This window comes from Cyprinus carpio, chromosome B13, assembly GCF_018340385.1.
Source record: "Cyprinus carpio isolate SPL01 chromosome B13, ASM1834038v1, whole genome shotgun sequence".
NCBI lineage: Eukaryota > Metazoa > Chordata > Actinopteri > Cypriniformes > Cyprinidae > Cyprinus > Cyprinus carpio.
This window is the reverse complement of record NC_056609.1, coordinates 17,242,760-17,269,457: the sequence shown is the minus strand read 5'-3', so window position 1 is coordinate 17,269,457 and position 26,698 is coordinate 17,242,760. Positions and strand designations below refer to the sequence as shown.

The following is a 26,698-nucleotide window of genomic DNA, read 5'->3' as shown; positions in this document are numbered from 1 at the left end:
CATCACAATTAAAAAAACCAAAGACTTATATATATATATAATACTATTTACTTGATGCTCTGGGAAGCGCAGCTGAAGTAGAGCGCCTGCACAGAAAGCGAAACTTGTCATAAGCAGGACAACAGTTAATGTTTCTTTAACGAAATACTAAAGCAGATTCAGTATTAATTTATTATGATTTATACATTATCTATGTATGCGCTCGAATGAAAATGGATTTAAAAATAAATGTTTTTTATTTATTTGCTTAAATTAAAAATAAGGAACTAACACACATTTACAACAACTATATTATCGTCATACATATATTTTAGTCTTAAGAAGAGTCAATTTAAAAATATATTTTGCGTTTAAACTTCCATTGTTCATAGGCATAAACGAAAAATTAAAGTTTCTACACTTATGACATGCCCAATATGTCATATTCGAGGTCTTTACAAGAAAAGTCAACTTTTGCCAGATTTTCGTTGCTACTCGCAGGTTAGATCAAACTTAAGACCGTCCTGAAAATTGCAGTTAAATTCCTCTAGTAAAAAATCAGTGTAGTAACCTTGCGTTTCTTGCCAATTTGATGATGAGTTTGAGAAGTGCCACTTGGACGCGCATGCGCTGGATGCGCTACAACTCACATCCAAGCAAGCGCTTGGCACAGCGAGGTTCTCCTGATCCCGATCGTGATTTGAAATTTGTCGAACATGGCCTGCAATTCTCAAAGTTTCTGACAATGCCCAAATGTAATTGTGCGCGAATCTCAAAGTCTCGATTTTAGTCAGTTTGGCGTCATCGGAAAAAGTTGGAAGCACACTTCTCAAAGTATCCAGGGCGGAGTTCAACTTATGCATGCGGTGCCTTTCTCTGTCGTTTGCCTTCACTCTGCGATTCCCACGTCGTCTGCTTGCTGATTTAACTGGTCTTTTCTTTATTCTTTTACTTCTTGTGTTCTCTTCGTTGAAGGAAGATGCGCATTCTTTAGTCGCTGAGTCTATGCTGCCAAACTCTAATTCTCTGTTGCATTTGATTTTTTGGCACTTGGTAATGTCTATGGGTCTTGAAATCTAAGGCTGAACATATTTAAAGGTCCCATTCCTTCCTACTGAAGTGCACGTGGATCTTGGAGTCATTCTGTACATAAAAACATAACAGGACATCTTCAGCTCAAGGTCTTGGATAACAACCTATAAGAAACCTATCATAATTCATACGCTTACCTCTTGGTTTGCAGACTGGCCCAGTGAAACCGAGGTTCCGTGCGCGTACTGTCCACCAGTGAGCAACAAGCAGTCTCTTATTCATTCCCTTAATATATAAATCAAAAGGACAATAGAGGGTGATGCGCCCAATCGTCATTTATGTCCCTTTATCCTATCTGCGTTCTAGGGCAAACAAATCGAGTCAAGTGGCCAATCAGACACGGCCCTTTCAGAAAGTTACCTTCGGCTTTAAGAAGTAAACTAAGACAATATTTTAAAAACATGGTAGAATATGTCAGGTGAAGTTTTCTATAGTTGTTTGTTGTTGTTTATTGAGTAGCCTAGCAATCATGCATTCATCTAATCTATAATATTAAAACCATTTCATCAAGAGAAACATATTATTGAAAATATAGCAGCTTATAAGCCTTTATTTTGCACAGTGAATTATATAATTCATCATTATCGAATTATAATAATTGTACTATATATTTATGACGTTTTCTCAAACATCAACTTCTGGCTGATAGAAAAAGTTCACGGATCTGTAGCAGGAATAGTCTTATGTTATTTGCATTGACAGTAATCATGCAGGAATTGAACATATATAATGGACATTTTATTGGCAGTTAACATGACAGTTTCAACAAGAATTTTTTATTATTAGAAACTGAAAAGAATTACTGATAAACAATATTATTTTAGTGTCATTTGTGGCGACATTCCTGTGCGTAAATTGTGCTGTAGTGCACAAAACACTGGCAAAATAATATTTAATCGAAAAAAAAATGGGGAATAACTTGAATTTGTGTGCAGCTGCAGTTTCATGGTACAATAAAAGCACAGAATGTTATGCGCAATAACATTTGCATAGAAATAATATGCGTGCGCACTGGTGTCTCCAAACGGAGTCCGTTATTAAGAACATCAAGTGCGCGTCGTAAATATGGTCGCGGCTGCAAACAAAATACTTTCAACATGGTGGGATAGCACGAGTTTACACTTGCCCCCAAGTTTTGATAAGTCTTCATTTATTTTAGAGACCAAGAGCACTGTTATGGGAGCAAGAATATTTACCATGGTGCCCAAGTGTCCACAAATGCACTCATCGCCAGTGTAACTAAATATGTATTTTGTAAGACATCTGATAAACATATGCTTTCAATAAAAAATAAAGCAAAGAGATATGGAATGTTGTCGTGCTGATATAAAGGCCTCGAAATAATCCAAAGTAAACCAAATATTTCCGCTTTACAAATAATTTTTGATGGCAGATCCATATTGGGATATCGCGGGACAGGTGTGGGTTTGGGACCGTCAGATTTGTCCCCCGAATTTTTTTTTATCAGTGCCTGGTAATATCTTGCTTGTTATACAAAGTATGGGCAAACATAGGCGACCTGTTGCTGTGGAAATCATAGATATTGCAAAAAACCTGATTTAACAATAAATGCGTCTTACTGAAGAGCAGCTGATACCTGGCCTCGCTGTCTTGACTGATACTTCTTCAACTGCTGCACTTTACAATCTGTCGCAATTATTTATCAAACAAAATCTATTTCTTATTATTTTAGCAAACAGAAGTACCAGGTGGGGCTTTATTTTCATCCCCAGCCTTTGTTTGAAGGGCATCTGAAGAAGGCAATCAAGGACTAAATCTCGCTGACCTATGAGGCGCCGCGTAGGATTTAAATCAAACTTCGCTTATGAATACATGTATAAAACACGTGCATATACACCTATACATTACTCACATATACATGCATACTACTGGATGTTCACGAATACATATATTAAATACCCATGCACACTAATATGAAATCGATACCAATACATATAATGTTAACAATGAATGCATACACACTTGTGAATAACTTGCGTATACATATAAACTTGACGCGTGCATACACCAAAAGACACTCGCATATATGTATAAGCTCGATCCATGCATATACACCTACACACACTCGCGCATACATATAAACTCGCTGCATACAAACACAACTGCACATACTCGCAACTACATATAAACTTGATCCATGCATATACACCTACACACACTCGCACATACATATAAACTCGCTGCATACAAACACAACTGCACATACTCGCATATACATATAAACTTGATCCTTGCATATACACCTATTAAACACTCGCACATAAAAGTAAACTCGATGCGCGCATACACATCCATAAAACACTCTCGCATACATAAAAAATAACTTTTACTAACGTATACAGTTCAGATAAGAAATACACGTGCTTTATTTGTGTACATATATATATGCAAGTGATTTCATATGTAGATGTGCGTGAACTTTTCAGTTTAAACGGAAGGCATTCCAGTGTAAACGGAAGGCATTTCAGTGTAAACGGAAGGCATTTCAGTGTAAAAGGAAGGCATTTCAGTGTAAAAGGAAGTCGTTTAAGCGTGAACGGAAGTAACATGTCTATATACCGCATTTGCAATCATGGACAGGCATCGTGGTACAACTGAAGCAATTAGCATTTTGCGAAATGGTCTTTCTTCGCCCACTATTATAAGATCAATTACCAATTCAGTTGAATCGAATGTGTTGCCTGTTCTACTGCAGTCAGAAACACAATCTGAATCGCGCACTTTGTTTCGGCCTTCTACCCCTGGTATACAAAAGCATCAATAACACGCAAACGATGTCAACATTATCCGCCGGCAAAGTTCACGGACCATATCACACTTGCCAGCAGTAAGTTAATTGGCAGTCTCGATCTAGAAAAAGGTGAGAATTTAACTTCTTTGCAATCTTCGTGAAATAGCTGCAAACGCTATGCAAATTACACACACACAGAAAGAGAGAAATAAAATGTCCTGTCTCTATAGTTAAAAAATATAAAATGTGTTCCCAACTAAGTCCCAGTTTTAATAGTGAGCTTTGCCATTTTCAGAATTAAGGATGTCAAGCAATTTAAATGTGGTTAAAGTTTGATTTTGTTAAACTGTGTTTGTTTTTACAGGCCAAGGACACAATACCATCGGACTTTTAATAAGGATGTTATTCTGTTGACCTCTCCTGACGATAATGTAGTAGTAAAGCAAAAGAAAAAAACAGCACTTGCATGAGATTGGACACATATTAAATGCGTTTGAATTTGACAAAGCATGGGATAGAACGGTTTTAAGAAAAATCAAAGAAAAAGTGCCACATGATTTAAGGTAAATGTTTTTTTGTTTTTTTTTTTAAAGATGTTAGTTATTGTAAATGTTTAACTGCGTGATGTATTATTTAAGGGTTTATTAGTACCACTGGTTTTAATTGTGTGCAGTTTGGAAATATTAATGGGATGTATCCCATACAAGCTCATTAGACCTTAAGTGAAGGTCAGGAACTGGATAGCAGCTTGATTTTAAAGGTGTTCAAGCTGAAGGCCTTGTACGTAAATCCCTTAAGACCACTACTCTTGGTAAGACTGGAGTGTGTGTGTGTTTTTTTTTTTTTTTTTTTGTTATGAAGTTTAATTGATTTACTTTTTTTCTTTCCCATATGGGCTTCCTTATAGGGTTTAGGGTTATTTTAGGCCATATACAGTTGTACTCATAAGTGACGTGACATACAGCCAAGTATGGTGACCCATACTCGGAATTTGTGCTCTGCTTTTAACCCATCCAAAGTGCACACACACAGCAGTGAACACACACGCCCGGAGCAGTGGGCAGGCATTTATGCTGCGGTGCCCGGGGAGCAGTTGGGGGTTCGGTGCCTTGCTCAAGGGTACCTCAGTCGTGGTATTGAAGGTGGAGAGAGTGCTGTACATTCACTCCTCCTACCTACAATCCCTGCCGGCCCGAGACTCGAACTCACAACCTTTTGGATTCTCTAACCATTAGGCCACAACCTCCCTCATAAGTTTACATACCCCTTACAGAATGTGCACAGTATTAATAGTTGAAACAAAATAAGAGGGATCATGAAAATTGAATGTTATTTTTTATTTAGTACTGTCCTGAATAAGCTATTTCACATGAGATGTTTACATATACGCTACAAAGACAAAATAATAACTGAATTTATAAAAACGACCCCATTCAAAAGTTTACTGTAATACCCTTCATAAATAAACCCCTAATAAACCCTTAAATAATACATCATGCAGTAAAAACATTTACAATAACTATAACATCTTAAAAAATATATATGTTTACCTTAAATCATGTGGCACTTTTTCTATGATTTCTATCCCATGTTTTGTCAAATTCAAACGCATTTAATATGTGTCCAATCTCATGCAAGTGCTGTTTTTTCTTCTTTTGCTTTACTACTACATTATCGTCAGGGGAGGTCAACAGTATAACATCCTTATTAAAAGTCTGATGGTATTGTGTCCTTGGCCTGTAAAAAACAAATAGCCTACAGCTTAACAAAAAGCAAACTTTAATTAATCACATTTAAAATTTCTTGACATCCTTAATTCTGAAAATGGCTAAGCTCACTATTGAAACTGGGACTTAGTTGGGAACACATTTTATATTTTTTAACTATAGAGGCAGGACATTTTACTCTCTGTGTGTAATTTGCATATGCATGAGTTTGGATGCATTTCATGAAGATTGCATAAAAGTTAAATTCTCACCTTTTTCTAGATCGAGACTGCCAATTAACTGCTGGCGAGTGTGATATCATGGTCCGTGAACTCAACCGGCGGATGATGTTGGCATCGTTTGCGTGTTATTATAATAGTGGGCGAAGAAAAAGAACATTTCGCAAAATGCTAATTGCTTCAGTTGTAGAACGATCCCTATCCATGATTGCAAATGCGGTATATAGACAGGTTACTTCCGTTCACGCTTAAACGACTTCCTTTTACACTGAAATGCCTTCCTTTTACACTGAAATGCCTTCCGTTTAAACTGAAAAGTTCACACACATCTACATACGAAATCACTTGCATATATATATGTACACAAATAAAGCACGTGTCTTTCTTATCTGAACTGTATACGTTAGTAAATGTTATTTTTTATGTATGCGCGAGTGTTTTATGGATGTGTATGCGCGCATCGAGTTTACATTTATATGCGAGTGTTTAATAGGTGCACGGATCAAGTTTATATGTATATGCGAGTATGTGCAGTTGTGTTTGTATGCAGCTTGTTTATATGTATGCGCGAGTGTGTGTAGGTGTATATGCATGGATCGAGCTTATACATATATGCGAGTGTCTTTTGGTGTATGCACGCGTCAAGTTTATATGTATACGCAAGTTATTCACAAGTGTGTATGCATTCATTGTTAACATTATATGTATTGGTATCGATTTCATATTAGTGTGCATGGGTATTTAATATATGTATTCGTGAACATCCAGTAGTATGCATGTATATGTGAGTAATGTATAGGTGTATATGCACGTTTTTTATACATGTATTCATAATAAAACTTACAATTAAAACCCAATCCTCTACACATACTGACCAGCTTTTTGCCATCTATTTGTCCCAAACTGGCAAAAAAGCTGTTTAATTCTTCTCTCTTGTTCCGACGCGGAAAAGGCTGCACATAAAGAAGAAAAGGAAACTTCACTGTGAAGACAAAAACAACAACTTAAAAACATTTAATTACAACCCGGATGCCATATGTACACCTCTTGTTAAAACTCAAACAATGTCAACTCATTTGTGTGGTAACACGTGCACCTTTGGAGACGTGTGCGCTTTTGGAACGGTGTGCGCATCGAGACCAGAAAGAACTTGAGTACACTTCTTGGAAGAAGTAATGCAGTTTTAATGTGCTGTTGAGGTTCCTTTTAGAGTCCACCCATTGTGCTAAAACGCATATGCTTGTTATGACCGAATACACCAATTATAATTGAATAGCCAAGATCTTCTTGCATAAACTCTATTTGGTTTGAGCAATCGGGGGTCACACAGACTTGAATCGAATTCATCTTTCTAACTTGCCAGTTTTGGGCGTGGAAAAGGCATTTTTTTTCTTCTTTTTCTTTTTTCTTCTTGTGAATGAGGAAAATAGAGGGGATAAAATAGTTAGAGTAATAAATAATTTTGATAAACTGTAGCTATTAACACAAATACATCTGCAGTATTATAAAAAATAAAAAAAAATCTCTAAATGTAGCCCTTTTTTCATTTTGGAATGCATTTTATGTCCCAGGGGTTTATTTAATTAATTGTTTATTTATTTTAATAAAAATGAATAAACTTTCAACTTTTTTTGCTATAGGTGACACTGAAATTGTCTCCGAGACGTTTACCATGTCTTCGTCATTTATTTTCGCTACTTTTCAAATGCATTTGTGTTTGTTGTTTTATCCTTGTCCCAGACCAAATTTTTTAAACTATTAAAATATTAGGATTTTTCATCATTTAGCGTATAGCCAATAATTGGTTAACAAGGAGACAACAACATCAGTAAAATGGCATTGAAGGGGAAACTTGACAAAATTATAGAATTCCCACATGATATACGTGTATACACTCTTTGACATTTATCTCGTACATTTAATAAATTAGTTAAAGTGTTTTCCGGAAGCAGAAAAGGAAAAAAGCACCAGGCCCAGATTGTGTTACACCAGTCTGTCTGAAATCCTGTGCTGACCAGCTGGCCCCCATCTTCACACAGACCTTCAACAGATCACTGGAGCTGTGTGAAGTCCCTTCATGCTTCAAATGCTCCACCATCATCCCCATCCCAAAGAAATCCAAAATTACAGGGCTAAATGACTACAGGACTGTGGCCCTAACGTCTGTGGTCATGAAGTCATTTGAAAAACTGGTGCTGGCCCACCTGAAGGACATTACTGGACCGTTACTGGATCCTCTTCAGAGCAAACAGGTCTGTGGGCAATGCAATAAACATTGGACTGCATTATGTTCTGCAACATCTAGACAGACCAGGGACTTACGTGAGGATCCTGTTTGTGGACTTCAGCTCGGACTTTAACATTATCATCCCAAACTTCCTCCTGCCCAAACTAACTCAGCTCTCCACGCCTCCATCTGTCAGACAGGCAGCAGCTAGTGAGGCTGGGAAAATATGCATCCAGCACCCGTATGATCAGGACTGGAGCTCCTCTGGGCTGCGTTCTCTCCCCACTGTTCTTCTCCCTGTGCACAAACGACTGCATGTCTAAAGACCCCTCTGTCAACCTCCTGAAGTTTGCAGATGACACCGCACTCATCAGCCTCATTCAGGATGGTGACGAGTCTGCTTACAGACAGGAGGTTAAAGAGCTGGCTGTCTGGTGCAGTCTTAACAACCTGGAGCTCAACACGCTCAAAACAGTGGAGATGATTGTAGACTTCAGGAGAAACCCCCCTGCTCTCCCCCCACTCACCATCATGAACAGCACTATGACTGCAGTGGAGTCATTCAGGTTCCTGGGCACCATAATCTCTCTGGACCTGAACTGGGACATTCACATTGACTCTATTGTGAAAAAGGTCCAGCAGAGGTTGTACTTCCTTCACCAGCTGAGGAAGTTCAACCTGCCACATGAGCTGCTGAAACAGTTCTACTCCGCCATAATTGAATCTGTCCTCTGCACTTCAGTAACTGTCTGGTTCAGCTCAGCTACCAAATCTGGCTGGCAAAATCACTCTGGACCCCTCACATCCAGCACACTTCCTCTTTGAACTGTTGCCATCTGGTCGACGCTACAGAGCACTGAGCACCAGAATGACCAGACAAAGGAACAGTTTCTTCCCCCAGGCAATCCATCTCATGAACACTTGACAATAACTGTGGAACACACAACACTATTTATACACTCATACACTTATTTATCTAACACACATACTTAGTCTACACCTGTACATACCTGTACATACAAAACTGTCTATTGTAATATACCTGCACATACAATTGTCAATTTGCACATACAATTGTCAATTTGTATATTGTTATTCCTTACTTGTTCTATTTTTTATTCTTTTATTATCTGTGTTTTTGTTCTGTCGCTGTCATTCTGTTGCACTGCGGAAGTTCTGTCACGATAACAAATTCCTCTTAAACACCAATATTTTACAAAGTAGTTTTAAATTATCCCGAATCCATGTTATTGTATTGAAGAAGAAATGATAACAAAACAAAACAAATGTTATGAGATGATTTATTTGGTATTTATCACATCGTTACATATTATAGTTATAAAAGTGTTTTTAAACAAAGAAACCTAATGCTACTGTTCGCGTAGGCCTACTCACGAACATGAATGCAAATATTCACTCTATATAAGAGAACATACTATAAAGACAGTTCAAACAATACAAGAATATGAACATTTTACCAAAAAACGTCTGTCCTTCAAAAACTAATAGCGCCATCAAGTGACCGTGCAAAGCATTGCCTTTTCAACTCACCAATGAAGTATAAAACCAACACAAAAAGAAAACACAGTGTAGCCAGTAAATCATTTACTGTAAATAGCCTATGATACAATGTTTTTAATGCATTGAATGTGAATCAAGATTCCTATGTTGCCCCTTCTTTACCAAGCTTAATTGCTGAGCTTTATGATTATTCTATAATGTTTAATTGTTATAAAATTAACATATAGGCTACATAAATAAGTAAATATGCATCATCATCAACAACAACAGTAATAATCCATAATAACAATAATACAATAAACTTAGAACTATCGCAAAGTCACTACAAGATTTATCAAAAAAGAAAACCTACGCTGACCTCCCTGAAAAATCTCATGTAACTGTGGCGAATCTGCGAATCGCGAGGTTCACATTACTAACAGCATGTGTGCTGGACTAATCGCTGTGATGAAGGACGCTTGCAGTGTTTGAAGATCAGCGAACGTGGCGACACCCCTGAACGCAAATCGCGTCCCCTTTTACTCACACGGGCACTTCCTGATATAAGCTTGCTCCTCTGATTGTGTGATGCAACGGGCATTCGCTCTCACAACAAGCCGAACAAAGATCTCTCCGGCTGTCTTCCCCGTTTCTCCCAGAGCTGTTGAAGAAACGACTTTTTCAGAAAGGCTGTAACCTTGGCAAACAAAATGGACTACAGGGTGAGTGGGCATAATGTCCATTAGAAATCAGCTGTGCTTTAAATCTAGTATGTTCCAGTTATCCAAACATGATGTCATTATGTCACAGTGAAGCTTCGACTGTACAGTTTTTGTTAGTCAACATACTTCATTTACACTGTATGTTTCAGTCTATCAGACCTGTTCTGATATTTGATGTTTCCCGTGCAGTGCTGGGAATTCAGGTGGTTTTATCGTGTAGAAAGATGATTATACATCTGAAGTGTAATTTATTAGAGTTAAATGTCATGCTGGTTACAGGGAAATAAACAACATCTGTTAATTATCATGTCCTGCTGTGTCAGATTTTGTGTAGCTTATGTCCTCTGTGATGTGTAAAGGAGACTTTAAAGAGATATAGGTGCGAGCTATTATAAAGCAGTTTTCCTTCGTGTAATTCTCTGTAATAATCGTTCATCTGTGTGCACCAGCCAGGTGCAGAGAGAATTTTTATTTTTCATTGTGTATGTGTTCATCAGAAGACTTCCTGTGACTGACTCAAACGCAGAGGAAGTGCTATTCTTAACATGGGGGTTTACAATGGGGCCAGATCTGTTTTGACTGCTGTCCTGCAGCATCTGTTGAGACTGTATTGTGGCTAGTCTGATGCTCATGTGATGTGCTGAGAGAGTTAATGTGTGTGAACGAACTATTAAAGGGATAGTTCACCCAAAAATGGAAATGAAAAGTCACTGTATACTCACCCTTATGTCATTCCTAGCCTACAGGACTTTATTTCTTCTGTGGAACTCAAGAGATATATTAGAAAGAAAGAAAACCTTAGTCATGATTCAATTTTACTGTGACTTGGATGAATTTAAATTATATCCAGTACAACACATTTATTAAATACACATTACACTATAGTTCAAAACATTGGGGTCAGTAAGATATTTTTTCTCTTATGCATTTAAATCTCAGAATGCATGTATTTGATCAATAATAAAGTAATATTTATATTTTTATATATATATATATATATATATATATATATATATATATATATATATATATATATATATATATATATATATATATATATAATTATTACAATTTAAAATAATTGTTTTCCATTTTACTATATTTTCAAATTTAATTTATTCCTGTGATGGCAAAGCAAAATTTTCAGCAGCCATTGCTCCAGTCTTCAGTGTCATGTGATCCTAATATGCTGATTTGGTGCTGCTCAGGAAACATGTATTATTATCATCAATGCTAAAAAAAAGAACAGCATTTATTTAAAATTGATTTTTTTTAAATAAATGTATAAACTGATCAGTTTAAAGCATATTTTGCTGAATAAATGTATTTATTTCTTTAAATGACCCTAAACATTTGAATAGTAGTGGGCGAATACACTGATAAAATTTGTTGTATATACTATTAGCTATTTAGATCGAAATCACACCCAAATTTTTATTTACTAAAACCTTTATCATAGTCACTGGTTACAGGATGCATTGCTGTAGATCTTGAGAGTTTTAAACGATGAATTGAGCTGCTATAGCACTTTCTGTCTGATCTTGCTTTAGACAGCTGAACATTTCCATTGGAAACTTGAGCTCTTTGACTCAACAATGGACAAATAATCAAAGCTCAGCTAGAGAGGGTGTGATTATATCCAGTACACTAGTAGCTGAAAGCAAGCAGTTTGAGGTGACATCCTATTTTCTAGAAACTTTTACCACAGTCATGTTATCTGTCAAGTTTACAACATAGCAGATGTGCACTTCTGTTCATCTCTTTTGCAATGTGTTCCTTTTCTTGCCTTTTGCCCCTTTCACAAGATAACATAATCTCAGCATTTTATGGCACGTTATGTACTGAGAAGCTGTCTGTAGATCTTGTTACATAAGACTGATAGAGATGCTGTCTTTAAAGATCTCACTCCAGCTCAGACATGTTCCACATTTCTCATTGTTATATTCTTAAAACATCAAAGATTAATTCAAATAATCCATATCTACCATTCTTCGTACCTCGCTTAATACATCAGAGATTATTTGAAAGATTCCAGATCTAGTAATCGTGATAACTGATCTCTGGCTAATTTGGTTCTTCAAACGAATTTGCGGATTTTATTAAAATATCTGGATTAAGTTGTATAAGATTAGTGCATGTTCTCGTGTTCCCCGAAAAGGGCAGATGTATCGATAATCGAGACCACAATCAGCAATGCAGCGATTGGCTGGCGGCAAGACAGCAACGTAATGACATCATATAATTAAAAAAGACACCTGACGAAAAAACTTGACAAATTCCTAGAAACAGCCAAGCAACATAAATGTAATAATAGACAAATGAAATATGCACTGTTTTTATTTTATTTAAATTTTTTTTTTGCATGATTCCCAATTATTCAATTATTTATATTAATGATTTCTAGTATTTGTACAGGCTTTATATTTTTATTTCAGTGTTGTAATTAGCAATTAATAAAATTTTATCTTTGACGCAGATGTGTTACATGACAGCGTTAACTGAAGTTTATTAAGGGTCAAGATCATGTTATCTGCATCTCCTGCGCTCCATCAATCCACTCCCATAATAACTGCACGGCTCAGATTAACTGTATACCATGTGTGTAAGACTCCAATACAATTATAAATTATTTCATCATGAATACATTTTTCAACGAGTATATCTGGCTGTGTCTATTTGGCTGTGTCTATTTGATATAGATTATGACTACAAAACATTATTATATTTTTGCATTAATTTTTTAATTATTAATTTTATTGTAAATTACTGTCCCTGGATCAATAGGATACTCTTCTAATAAAGTAGCAGTGGCTGAGTATCAGTTTTAGTATCAGTTCTGCTTACAAAGATGCAGTCTAATCATGTTGACTTTTATTAAGCCTGCTCTTGAGCAGGTTTAAGTTTAAGGACCTGTTGCTATTACTGCAACTCCGGGATGAGTATGAAGAACGGGCCCCTGGTCAAAGATTCACTTGCTCGCTCACATGACCTGTTTACCTGCTCTGAATCTGCTGTATTTGGCAAACCCTGCTAAACCTGTCGGAGAGCTTGTCATGGACTCCCTTTAGGGGGTGTTGCTCTTGCCTGATTCATTATCTCCTTAACAAAATGACTGAAAATGAATACCTCTTAAGTTTGTTTAATTCGTCTAGTAATCTAATGGCACCTCATTTATTGTGCTACATTCAAGATAACGTATTGTTCTTAGCATAACTAGTGCTTTTTACGTGCTCAAATTAAACAAAATGCAAATGATAGCTTTTAGTCAGGCTTTTGAAGATGAAATGAGAAGCTCATTCATTGTCGATGACGAGGAGTTGACATACTCATGAATATGGTTAGCTAAGACTTTGTTCAGCTGACCTCCAGATTTCCTGTGTGCTGTTATGGCGATTGGGACACAATCTGCGCTGTTATCAAGCAAAACCACATTGTGCTGTAAAAAATAGTGATTGTGAAATGCATCTACCAGATATGAATTTTACTGCATTTTTAAGTTACATAAACTAACTGTTTATAAATATGTACTTCAGTATAGACTTGAATTTAGTATTTTTTTTTTAAGGATTTTTTTTGCACCCATATCCTTAGAAGATTTTAAGTCTATGCTGGTAGACTTTTAGGTTTGTATGGCCAGTTTTTTTTCTCATAATGAATAAGGTGTGGCCAGTAGGAACAATATCTTGTTGAGAGAAATGGTTATCTACTAAGCTCTCCTTGTTTCTTGTGGCTGAAGTTAGACATACTGCTTCCACAGTGTAAAGTGTCATTAGTGAATCCAAGCTCCTGAGACAATAAGTATGACTCAGTCTGCTATAGTAAGTATTTAATTGTATTTTATTGAGATTTTAATTTGCTACTAGTGGTCATTATGCTAATCTGGGCCAACATTTTTGTACTTATTTTTTAAATAGAGCCTTACCCTAAAGAATTTAAGTATTAGGGTGTTTGTTGAATCTTCTATCAGTGCTTGTTGATTGTTTTATGTGGCTGTTGCTTGTAATGGCAGGTAAGCAGGCAGTTCTTGGTTTCTGTGTGTTGGTTTCTGCTTAATTTTTCCAGAAATTAGAAATTAGATTGGGTTTATTTCTGTAACATTTCTCCTTTCCTCATGCAGAGTGCCTTGGAGGTGTATAAGGAGATGGTGCTGCTGTACATAGAGGAGGCTCGAAGCTTCGTGAATTCTCAGTGTGCTGGTTTGGAGCCATGGCAGATCATTGCGACCACTTTGCTGTCCACACTTGGTGCGGTGTGGCTAAAGGGCTTCCTTTTCCAACCAGAGAGTAAGTGCTATTGATCACTCAAGGTTTCTTTTTTTTTCTAAATCAAAATGTTTTTAAACATGTTGTCAGGTTTGCACTATCATTCATAAGTTTGAGGTCGGTACAATTTTTTTTTTTTTTTTTTTTTTTTTTTTTTTTTTTTGAGAGAGAAGTTTCTTTAAGGCTCATCAAGGCTTCATTTATTTGACAAAAACAAAGTAAAACAGTTATATTGTGAAAGATTAATACTATTTAATATAAGTATATTTAAACAGCGCCTTGCGGGTTAAAAAATAGTTTCAAGTTCAATTCCCTTCTCGTGGTCCCATTCTCTCCACCCAGTGCTGTCCTGTAACCTCTTTACTGTCCTATCACATTAAAAGGCATTAAAAACCTTTTAATTAAGTTAAAATAAAAAAAAAAACAGTTGTTTTTATATGTTAGTGTACATAATCTTGTCAAGAGAGTCAAGAGAGAAAAATATAATGTAATTGTTGGAAAAGTATAATGGTTGATTTTATCAACCGTCTTTTCACAGGCATAAACGAGTGTTTTCTTTTCCACTATGAAACAATATGAAACCTAGCATAATGTTGCAAACTAATTGCAAGTGAATAGTGATGTTGTCCTTTTCTTGCTATTCATCAGTCAGGAAGTCTTAAAACAAAGTTGCAAAATGTCAAGGCCACTTGAACAATAACAAAGTCTGTGGCACTCGTAAGCTTCATACGCTACCGGTGACCTAGAAACCATTTTTGCTTTGTTTTTGTTTTTTAATTTATCGTTGCATGTTATGGTTGAGTCATCGTTCAGAAACAATGGTTTCACATGACCTAAAGGGAGAAAAACCAAACATTTAGACTGAGGTCTCTCATTTGTTTAATTTTACATGGGAAACTTTAGATTTTGTACGTTTCTCTCAGTTGAAAATAAAAGATTGTTTGACATGCTCAAGCAGTCTTAGGGCTTGAAAGCTTTTTACAGCAACTCAAATTTAGAAAAATGTTTTGCGGTAGAGACATTTCATGTCACGTCTTCACCGCAGTTTGCTCATTTTGTCATGTTTTCTAGGTCTGACGTCAAGGGTAAAGAAGCAGTTCTTTAAAATCATCAGAAAAATCCCCTTTATTGGAGCAACGGTAAGCATCTTGTGGTTTTCTACTTCCCTTTTTTCCTTCAGACTTCTCTTTCTGACTCATTGATCGATGATTAAGTCACCACTGTCATGCTGAAGAGGAAAGCCTTTAACACACTTTCACATTATGGCCCTGTGATTGTTCCAGGGTTTACGTTGTGTCATTAACCTGAACAGAGCTCAACATGTCTGGTTCATGGTTCATAAAATAATCAGAGTTTATGACACTTTTTGTTTTCTCTCGAATCTTTCCCTCATCAGATTCAAAATCAGCTCAACAAGGCATTGGATGACATGTCAGTGAGTCTATGCACGCTGAAGGAAGGCATGAGCTACACCAAACTCCTGCCTGTGCAGGGCCTCACCCACAAACAGCTCCTTGACAAGATCAGAGAGTATGAGACACTGAGTGAGTCACCTGCAGCCTGTCCTAACTCCCATCTCTTATAATGGGGAAAAAGCCCAAAGGCTTTGAGGATAAGTCAGAACTTAAATTCGGCTCCGTCAGATCAATTTGCCCTACAGTGTGGGTGCAGTTTCGTCGTAAGCAAGTTTGCTTACTAGGGTATAACGCCACTGGTTTATATAGTATTTGAAGTCAGTGTCCCACTATTGTTCTGTCCTCAGTATTTTTTCCTACTTATGATTTCAGGTGAGGTAGACTGGGCAAAAGGCAAAGTGTCAGGCGCAGTCTACTGGGGGGACGAGAAGCTCACAGATCTCCTGGTGAAGGTATGATTGCCTTGCAGATCATTAGATCAGTAAATCCCAACAAGGGCTATATATGTTCCAGAGGGTACCTTTGAATTTGCGTCTATCTATAAAACTGAACAAAAAAAATTCAATAAAATAATCAAGGTTAATCTCATAATTCAGCTCATTTTTTCAAGAAAAGAAAGCAAACATTGTGTGCAATGTTTTTATAACTTTTCGTTTTATAACTGATGTGTCTTTGATTCACGCACAGTATTGATTTTCTTAAAAAGTGGCTTTAATAATTAAATAATAATTATGATGATATTAATAATTAGAAATGATACTGATAATTTTTAAACTAGATAAATTATATCCAGAATAACGTCTATTTAAATTTTAATATTCAGTACTGTTCAAAAGGTTGAGGTTGGTAAAGTTTTTTTTTTTTTTTTTAATCTTATGTTCATTAAGGCTGCATTTGGTTGGTTTGATTTAAAAAACAAAAGTGAAATAATATTATTACAGTACAATAACTGTTTTCTATTTTGATATATTTTAAAATGTAGTTTAATGTTGAAGACCGTTGCATTGCTTTATATTTTTGTGGAAAATGATACATTTTTTGGATTGTTCTTTGATGAATAGAAAGTTCAAAAGAACAGCATTTATTTGAAATAGAAATATTTTGCAACATTATATTATATTCTTGCTTAACAGTTAATAAAAAAAAATCTTACTTTTGTTGATGAAGTGTTATTTGATGGGGTTGTGGGTTGATATGACAAACAAGGTTGGGGAACACTTGTTTTGATTTTCACTTTACTTTTGAATCAAGCAGAGGCTTCATAATACAAGAAACAATTCTTAGATTTTGTTTTGTGTTCCTCTGATTTGCAGGTATATGGGGAGTTTGCCTGGTCCAACCCCCTCCACCCAGACCTGTTCCCTGGGGTTAGGAAGATGGAGGCAGAAGTGGTGCGGATGGCGTGTGCCCTCTTTAATGGAGGCCCAGACTCCTGTGGCACAGTCAGTCCTTCTCACTGTCTTCCCTGAGGGAACAATGTATTTGTCTGAAGTTTAAAAAATGGATCAAGTCATTTCATTCACACAATTTTGTAAAATACTCAGTTTCCCATTGCTCAGTTATTTTTTTTTATTTTTTTTTCATGTTATTAATACAGTTTGCACTTGAGATAATATCTGAATGCTAAAAATATCTCCTTTAAAGAATCTGTAGAACGCTATGAGAGTCGCGTACATTTACTACATTCTCACAGCAGCAGAATTAAGTATTTTTACAACTATTGCACGACAAAAGAAAAGCGGCTTAACCTAAGTATTTCATTCATCTAGACAGTTTTTGATCCACTCCTGTCAGCTGTTGAACATTATGTTTGGGACAATTTGAGAGTCGCTTTGGTCAATCCCAAATGCATTTCCATTTGCTCATTTATCAGTCCATTGTTTAAAAATCTGAAGACTGTATCGTATAACATCAAGTTTCTTCTGTTGACTCAAACCGAACCATTTGTTTTGTGTGTTCCTTTCATGAAGGTTACTTCAGGTGGAACAGAAAGCATCCTGATGGCGTGTAAGGCGTACAGAGACATGGCTCATGAACGTGGCATTAAACACCCAGAGATGTAAGTATCATCTCAGTCTAGTCGAAACATTCAGCCTCTGCAGTCAAAATACTGTTTAGGTCAATTTACTGTAGTTGTCAACCCACACTGTAAACAATATAAACATATAAGCGGTTTGCTTGCTATGGATGGCTACTCATTTACATAGGATGTAAACAGTGCAACTTTATATTTAAAAGTGCACTCAGGTTTTTCAGTTTTATTTTATATGACAGAATTGGTGTTTATTGTTTTATTCAATCCTACTGTGTAATTTTTTGTCATTTTGTTTTGTCTGTGCACTAGTATTGCACCAGTGAGCGTCCATGCAGCGTTTGACAAAGCAGCACATTATTTTGGGATGAAGCTCATTCACATACCCCTAGACAAGAAGACCATGAAAGTCGATGTGAAGGTAGGTGCTGTCTGGTTTGGCACATTTTTGTGAATATTGACTAGCCTGATGTTCACCTAATTTAAATAACTAGTTTTTTTTTTTTTTTTTTTTTTTTTGGTCATAGGCAATGAGGAGGGCCATCTCTAGAAACACAGCAATGCTGGTGTGTTCGGCTCCTCAGTTCCCCCATGGAATTATTGACCCTATAGTAGAAGTGGCGAAGGTAATGTTTGCTTATTCAGATGGGCATGTAATCCAGTGCCCATATTGTGGTATAAATTAATCTGCAATGTATTCTGTATTTTAAATGTAATTTATTCTTTTAGCTCGCAGTAAAATACAACATCCCATTCCATGTGGATGCATGCTTGGGAGGGTTCCTAATAGTTTTTATGGAAAAGGCGGGTTTCAAACTTGATCCTTTTGATTTCCGGGTCAAAGGTGTGACAAGTATCTCAGCAGATACACATAAGGTGAGAACTTAATACTGAGAATAATTAATGAGTAAAAAGTAAATACTGTTTAAAAGTTTTGGGGTCAGTAAGATTTTTTTTTTTTAACAACTTTAATAAAACACAACTGTTTCTAGTTGTTAACAACAGCATAAAAGAATGATTTCTGAAGGGTCATGGGACACTTAAGACTGGAGTAATGGCTGTATTACTGTATTTTTGATTAAATATGCTAACATTTTTTATTGTTATCTGCCCTGATGTCTTCGTGAAATTAAATGCAAAGTTGATTTGATTTTAAAATCAGTGTCTTTGTCCCCACAGTATGGTTATGCTCCCAAAGGTTCCTCAGTGGTGCTCTACAGTGACAAGAAATTTCGCCACTACCAGTATTTTGTAGCACCTGATTGGCAGGGAGGAATTTATGCATCTCCGTCCATGGCTGGCTCTCGGCCTGGAGGCATAATTGCTGCCTGTTGGGCTACTATGATGCACATGGGTGAGAAGGGATATGTTGAAGCCACCAAGAAAGTCATTGAGACGGCCCGAAAAATCAAAGCAGGGTCAGTATTAATATTTTTATATAATAATATAATTCTAATATAACACATGAAAGATACAGGCAAGGTGTTGCTTTGAATGTATATCAACTGTGGTTAATGTAAATTTGCATGGCAGGTAACATTTACATGCCGGGAAGGGCATTGTACACAGAAACAACATTTTAAAACTCTCTCTTCCCACAGAATCCGTCAAATAGATGGGGTGTTTGTATTCGGGGACCCAGAAGTGTCTGTGGTTGCACTAGGGTCCGATGTTTTTGATATCTTTCGCTTATCTAATGCACTGACTTCAAAGAGCTGGAATCTCAACACTCTGCAGTTTCCATCTAGGTATGGTTATAAAAAAAATGTGGAATGAGCAGGTTATGCAAACTAATGTAATATCTCTAAAACAAACCGAAAGGTAGTAAAGTTAGGAATAATTCAAATAGATCATTTATTATAGGCATCAAAGCATCCATTTTAAGCAATGGTCAAAAAAAAGTTGTTTCTTAGATCATTTTTCTTAGCTCTTTTGTTATTCTTTTTCAGCATCCATATTTGTGTCACAATGCTACACACACAGCCTGGTGTAGCTGAGCAGTTCATTAGTGATGTGAAGAGAGAAGTAGCCATTATCATGAAGAATCCTAAAGAGAAGACTACGGGAATGGTGAGTTTCCTTTTCATTAAATATACTGTTCACTTGTAGTTTCACTATTAAGTTAATAATAAAAAAAGAAGGTTCACCAAGCCTGCATTTATTTGAGCAAAAATACAGTAACAGTTAGGATTCTTTCATGAATGGAAAGTTCAATGTAAAGGTCTTTACTGTCACTTTTGATCAGTTTAATGCATGCATACTTTAATAAATTTATTAATTAATACAATAAGTTTGTATTCCTACAGTGACAAAATTCACTTCTAACAGATGTATGCATTTAAACTGATTTTGTCCAACCAAATTCAGTTTAGAATTGTCATTTTGGTTTAACTTCACATTTCAAGTTTATATATAGCTATTTTTGTCAGGCAGTTGTACACAAGAACACAGATGAGTAAAATCCTCACTTGGCACTCCAGTCCACTTCAGTCTATTTGTACATGTATAATCAAATCTGATAAACCATAATGAAATAACTCTTCCCCTTTATGTTGTAGGGAGCCATCTATGGCATGGCCCAGTCCATTCCTGACCGATCGATGGTAACTGAGGTCTCACAGGGCTTTTTGGACTGCCTCTATAGCACTGAGGTGCCCAAAATGCAGAGCAAGAACCACAAAAACCATAAGAACCACTTGAATGGCAACTCCAAAGCGCACTGAGAGTGACTGTTGGGGTCTCCACCCTTAGCTGGCTGAAGGGATGTTCACCACAATCTAATCATTCATTTACTTCATTAAGTCATTTATTTACAGCTAACTATTTTATGTATAAGCCATAGTCACCTGACATTTTGGGATTTGTGACTAAGGAGCGACAGTCTGTAAGGCTATAGAGACAGATGCACACATATCTGTGAGTCTGTGAAGGGTCTGGGACTTATTCATTTAATACTGGTGACCAGTGAGTGCCGTTTTACTTGTTTCATTTCTTAAATTTCTTATTTTTATGACCAGTGCACCCCATATGTGTTTGACTGCATTTCAACTATTATCTTTGGAAGTGTTTTCTGCCACTCAGGATACCAGGGCGTAATGTTGTCACATTGATTTTACATTTGACGTGTTATTGAAATAATGCAGATTAGACCAAAATCTAAAGCCATGGGTGTTAGTATTTTAAATATTCCCGTTCTCTCCTTCACAATAGAAACTTGAAAACATCACAGACCATTTCATGATGGTAGTACTGCTCAGGTGAACCTGTCTAGCAAATGTTTAATTGTATTTATTTCTTTTAAATTCCCCATAATTAGGATAGGTTTAATAATCCCGTTTCAAAACATTCATCTTATTTAAGATAAAATATATCTCTGATTTTAAGTTACCTATGGAAAATGATATCAGGGCAAAATGTAACAATTCCACCCACCAGGTTGTTAAGTTTAACCATATTTCCAGATTCAAATTCCCATCCATTTAGGTTTTCAATGATCACATTTCACCCTATCTACCTCAGATCTAAAAAATTGTACACGTAATCATTAGTTGTTTCCCTTAAGTCCAAATCCTGAAAAATGTCACGTAAGTGTGCATTTTGATCATCAGTCAATGTCATGCTCCAGGTTATGGTACTCACTGACAACGGTTTTCAGAGAGTCAAAGACCCCCTTGATTCATGACTCTTTCTTTTGTGTGTTGTATTTGTTTGGGATCTTTGTTCCAGCTTAACTCAACTGAATGATAGCTAAGGCCTGGAACAGCAAAGAAGGGAAATTAATTTGTGCATGAAGTCTGTGATATGAGGAAGTGATGACATGGTACCATGGAAACATCACACCAGATCTTCTCAGCAGTGTAATCCCTTAAGCACTCATAATATTTGTGACCACTGTGTGTGTTTTTATATTTTAAATCACTAATATAATGTCTCATATTTCAATGTGTGTGTTTTTGAATTCAGTCATTTCCATGTATTTTTTTTTAAACCTCTTTTTGGGGTGCTTCAAGTAGGAGGTAGGACAGTTTTCTTCTGTATGATACCACTGTAGTACAGTGTAGTCTCACGAACTGTAACATGCCTTAGGCTAGGACGTAGATGTGGATATTTGTCTTCAAACAGTTAACCTTCTTGCCTAAATGAAGCATTTCAATATCTATATGCAATAATCTGTAATTACTGTAACTACTGAAACTGTGGCACCTTGATCTGAATTTTTGAAGCATTACATGACCTCTACGGTTATGGTTGTATAAAGCACAAAACTAACAGCATTCACCTAAATGCCTTCCACTGACGTCAGGGTGTGTGCTATTAGGTAAACACAGTAGCTACATCAGCCTCAGGGACTGGGCTTTTACCACATCATGCAATCCGTTTCAGTTTGTCCTGTGCTTTTGTTGTTCCTATATAAATCAATAAACTTTGTCTTGAAATAAATATGCTGGTCAGCAATAGATTTACTTCTCACTGTTTTACTGAATAAGGGGCCGTTCACTCAGAACTCGTTTTTGCATTCACTGCACTACTTTTTGTTATTTTTCTATGAAAACGTGCTTGACAGACATGTTGAGCTTTTGTCTTTTGCAGTTTTCTAAAAATATGGCGTTCAATTTAACAGTTCTACTTAAAAAATCGTTTTTGAGTTCAAATCCCATCTCGTGGACCTTTCCTGCTCCCACTTCACTTCCTGTAACTACACTGTCCTAAGGCAAAATGCCAAAAATAAATATTTTTTTAATATAAGTATATTTTTATTCCTTTGTCTCATTTTTTAAAATTCAAATACATAACCGTCATTCATGCAAAACAGCACTACAAAATATAAATTTTTACAACTTGAAACCTGCATGCAATTTGGCACAACCTTCCTCACTCTTGAGCACAAGTACAAAAACATGTTCCATGTAAATCAGCTCTTATGTTTACACAAGTTCAACATGGTTTGAGGCCCTGTGCTCTTTTGCGGGGTTTTTTCTTCTTCTTTTTTCCCAGAGCTACTGCTCACGTCTTAAATCCAAAAAGACACTTTTGTGCCATCATTGATTAAACAGTAGGCAAGTGCTTTGACAGATGATACATTGATTTCACAGTAAATATTCAGTTTAATACAATTCACTGAGGCACTAACCATGTCATCGCTGGATTACATCAAAAATGGAAATAAAGGCACCATATATTTACTTTTAAAAAAAGATTTTAAGCCATAGAAAACAGTAAGGTAATACTGCTTAACTGGTCTCTTTAGTGTGCTAGCAATTCTCATCTCTGATCTGTAGTAGGTTTATGTATTGTGTGAATGTAAAATGATTTAAAAGATGACATTTCTCCTGACTGTTGCATTAATACTTATTGGGAAATGATTATGTGTAACAGGCAGACTACACACAGTCAAAACTGATAGGGTGATAACCGTGGTAAATGAAGTTTCACAATATTTTTGGTCCTGTTTTACAGGCTACAGAGGTCGACTGACAAGCTGTCAAGTGACAGGGTCCATTTAGAGGACAGAGGCCTGATCTATAAAGGTTGCAAGTGTGATGTCACGCTGTGAGAGTCCTCCACATTCATGAGTACTGAGGGTGATCTGAACCTACCAGAGAGAAAACAAGCAGATAGTCAATAGAATTAAACGAGTACACATTCCTAGTCTTATTGACAATTAACCAGTGCATGTTTTTCCAAATGTAATTTGTTTCTTCTCTGAAACTTTGTCTCTTTTGTATTTGTAAAAAAAAAAAAAAAAATATATATATATATTATATATATATATATATATATATATATATATATATATATATATATATATATTAGGGCTGTCAAATGATTAATCACGATTAATCACATCCAAAATAAAAGTTTTGTTTACATAATATATGTATGTGTACAGGGTATATTTATTATGTATAAATAAATACACACACATAAATTATATATTTAGAAAATGATTTACATGTATATACATTTATATATTTATATTCTTATATTTTATATTATATATAAATATATTTAATATATAAACATAACATATTCTTCTTAAATATATACATGCATGTGTGTGTATTTATATATACATAATAAATATACACAGTATACACACATATATTATGTAAACAAAACTTTTATTTTGGATGTGATTAATAGTGATTAATCATTTGACAGCCCTAATATATATATATGTATATATATATATATAAATATATATATATATATATATATATAAATTAAACAGTGTACTGTTATTTAATAAATAATTGTTTTCTGAATTAAAATTTTACAAGAACACTAAATATCAATCATTTATAATTAACATTATATTTTAAAAATAAACACACTACTGCAATCACAGCCACGACCCTCAATGTATTAAAAAACGGTGCACTGATGAACGTATTATGTATTTACCTTATTATACACGTTAAACCATTCAGGGTGATGATCCATTTTCTCAGCCTGTAGTGCTACTCTGGACATGAACCCAAAAGCCTAAAGGGGAAAGAGCATTGTGCATACAGTACATAAAAGTATGATGCAAGCTGCATGTATATGAATTGTGAAGTAACTAGATGAAGTAGACAGCTTGTTAGAGGTTATTACCTGGTTGAAGTCTTTGAAGAGGAACTCTTTGTAAATGGCATCCCTCCCCACCACCTCCACCCACTGAGCGTTCCTCATCATGGGCAGGATGTGCTCCCTCTCCTCCATAGTAAGAGTCTGGATCTTCCCAGCCTGAGTATTAAAAACAGTTCTCATTAAAAAAATATACTTTAATTCCATGTATGTGGGTTTTGTGTGCTTTGTAAAAAAATGTTACTAATCATGCCATCTCTGTGGGTAAAATGTAATGTGTGTATATACAGTAAAAAAAAAATACAGTAAAAACTAATAATGTGAAAAGTTTTGTTTGTTTCAAAATTTGTGTTCAGTTATTATTTAATATATTACTTAAAATAACTCATAATAATTTTAATAATAATTTTACTTGACTTTAATAATTTGTGTGTGCATGATTTAAATATTATTTAAATACGTATTACAATAATTATATTGAACATACTTAATTGTTAACAGAACACATAACATATAAAGTTTTCGAAACACTTATACTAAGCAACCATTCCAAGGGGGATGTTTCGGAAAAAAGCGCTGTGATTGGTTGTTGTGAACCCCATATGGAAACAATGATGACTTGCATTTTCAATTTTAAGAGTTTCCACCATATTCCTGTGGTGGTTGGAGTAATGAAATTCCTCAGCTACTTAACTCTTCCCTCTTGCCCTTTCAGTAAAAAAATCACATGGGCTTCAAACACATGTCTATTACAAGAAGACGTTAAAATATACATTTATAAAAAGGTAACTGACCTTAAAATATTCTCTATATTTCTATATAAGCTAGTGCTAAACTCTGTTTTAACAAATTTTGTGAACTTTTAATTGAATAAAAAGAAAATTAAGTTGATTTGTGTCAGCATTTTCTTTTGTACTATTGCGCCAGAGAGCCTGTGCAAACACGTGTCAGTCATGAAGCTCCAACACTGATAAAGCTGGCTGACATCAACAGGTCTCTTAGCAACAGTCTAATCTGCTGAACTAATGCTGCTGCACGAACTGACACGGATCGAGAAGAAAGCGAAGTAAAACCACGAAAGCTTGATGATTGTCCTATTAAATGATTAACAGTGATGACAACATGCGCACTATAATATGTGTTTTTAAAATCTACCAGAACAGTGTTATATTGCAAAACCTTGAATCGGCAAAAAAAAAAAAAAAAAAAAAAATCCTTTACTCGATTATGTCTAAAAAACAGTTAATGGAAACCGTGTAAAACGAAACGTCAGATTTTAAAAATGAATGTAAAATAACATCATACCTGCCCAGCCATTTCCAATATATTTAAAGCATTTTGTTTCTGCCAGTGTAATGCATTTATTTGCAACTTTGAGAGATATGCACAAAGTGGTTGTTAGTCCACGTGCGATAACAATAATAAAATTGAAAAGGTTTTTATATGTTTTTCTTACCATGTTTTGAGTGGCGTGCGTGTAGCGCTGATATGGTCTCGTGCAAGCAGCTGGATTTCAACCTGTTACCGATCCTACTACGGTGAAGGGACGTCTCATGAATATTAACTACGTTGTGTGATTGGACGCTCTTGAGAAGTCACCAGGTAACGTCAGTACGCATTACTGAATATTAATATATGGGCCTTCTTGCTGCTGCGGATGTGCGGCTGCCCTGCCAATAGCCTGAACGAAGTCAGCCTAATAACCACGAAGTAGGAATGTATTTGAGATTGAGAGATATAATATGAGCAAGCTGGACACAGATAAAAGGACTGACAAAACAGATTAAAACATTTTTTTAAAAGTTCTAATAGCAAGCGTCTATTCAGGAAACAAATGCGTGCCATTTAATGATAATACCTTACTGAATGTGGCAAAACGGGAAATGATCCCACTTGAATGAAAAGATTCACCCAGGGTCACACACAACACACAGGTCACTCAACCTAACATAACAGAGAGTACAAACATGTGAAGTCCTCGTTTTCCCTTTTATCTCTTTGCTTTTTCTCCTAAAATAAGATAAGATTAATTTGATCAAGATAATTTCTGTTATTCTCTTTTCTGCATTTATACACTAAACAACATGTTTTGGATAGAGATAATTGTGATTTGTGCCTTTTATGAATATGAAGTATCATCTTCATACTTAGGCCTATATACTGTTTTTAGCTGTGTTCTTTATTATATTTACCTAGCACCAC

General features: G+C 35.7%; 2 protein-coding genes and 1 pseudogene across 4 annotated transcripts; 1 reads left to right on the top strand and 2 right to left on the bottom strand.

The window, feature by feature from the left end:
• Positions 1-470: 470 nt before the first annotated feature.
• LOC109090173 lies at positions 471-1,121 on the bottom strand (annotated as a pseudogene).
• Positions 1,122-9,955: 8,834 nt separating this feature from the next.
• LOC109090724 (sphingosine-1-phosphate lyase 1-like) lies at positions 9,956-22,366 on the top strand. 2 transcript variants are annotated; one of them, XM_042736970.1, is made up of 14 exons: positions 9,956-10,217; positions 14,335-14,500; positions 15,551-15,618; positions 15,876-16,023; positions 16,267-16,346; positions 17,208-17,336; positions 17,865-17,953; positions 18,239-18,347; positions 18,454-18,552; positions 18,656-18,802; positions 19,106-19,344; positions 19,528-19,674; positions 19,876-19,996; positions 20,485-22,366. In XM_042736970.1, the coding sequence occupies exons 1-14, from the start codon at positions 10,206-10,208 to the stop codon at positions 20,647-20,649; spliced, it is 1,719 nt and encodes a 572-aa protein (XP_042592904.1). In that variant the 5' UTR covers positions 9,956-10,205; the 3' UTR covers positions 20,650-22,366. The 2 variants fall into 2 exon arrangements, with proteins under 2 accessions (XP_042592904.1, XP_042592903.1); XM_042736969.1 differs by lacking the exon at positions 9,956-10,217 and adding an exon at positions 13,930-14,035.
• A 645-nt stretch (positions 22,367-23,011) lies between these two features.
• Positions 23,012-26,103, bottom strand: LOC122139426 (pterin-4-alpha-carbinolamine dehydratase-like). Of its 2 annotated transcripts, none has more exons than XM_042736972.1 (4): positions 25,953-26,103; positions 24,524-24,655; positions 24,332-24,412; positions 23,012-23,519 (listed from the first exon to the last, which is right to left on the bottom strand). In XM_042736972.1, exons 1-4 carry the CDS (start codon positions 25,953-25,955, stop codon positions 23,427-23,429), a joined length of 309 nt encoding a protein of 102 aa, XP_042592906.1. In that variant the 5' UTR covers positions 25,956-26,103; the 3' UTR covers positions 23,012-23,426. The 2 variants fall into 2 exon arrangements, with proteins under 2 accessions (XP_042592906.1, XP_042592905.1); XM_042736971.1 differs by lacking the exon at positions 25,953-26,103 and adding an exon at positions 25,802-25,828.
• Between the last annotated feature and the right edge of the window lie 595 nt (positions 26,104-26,698).

Excerpts from the sequence above, each read along its gene's own strand:
- LOC122139426 (XM_042736971.1), bottom strand. Across the intron at positions 24,413-24,523 it reads TCTTCAAAGACTTCAACCAG|GCTTTTGGGTTCATGTCCAG; the intron begins GTAATAACCTCT and ends TTTCCCCTTTAG. Across the intron at positions 23,520-24,331 it reads GGTTTAACGTGTATAATAAG|GTTCAGATCACCCTCAGTAC; the intron begins GTAAATACATAA and ends TCTCTCTGGTAG.
- LOC109090724 (XM_042736969.1), top strand. Across the intron at positions 14,501-15,550 it reads CTTCCTTTTCCAACCAGAGA|GTCTGACGTCAAGGGTAAAG; the intron begins GTAAGTGCTATT and ends CATGTTTTCTAG. Across the intron at positions 18,553-18,655 it reads CTATAGTAGAAGTGGCGAAG|CTCGCAGTAAAATACAACAT; the intron begins GTAATGTTTGCT and ends TTATTCTTTTAG.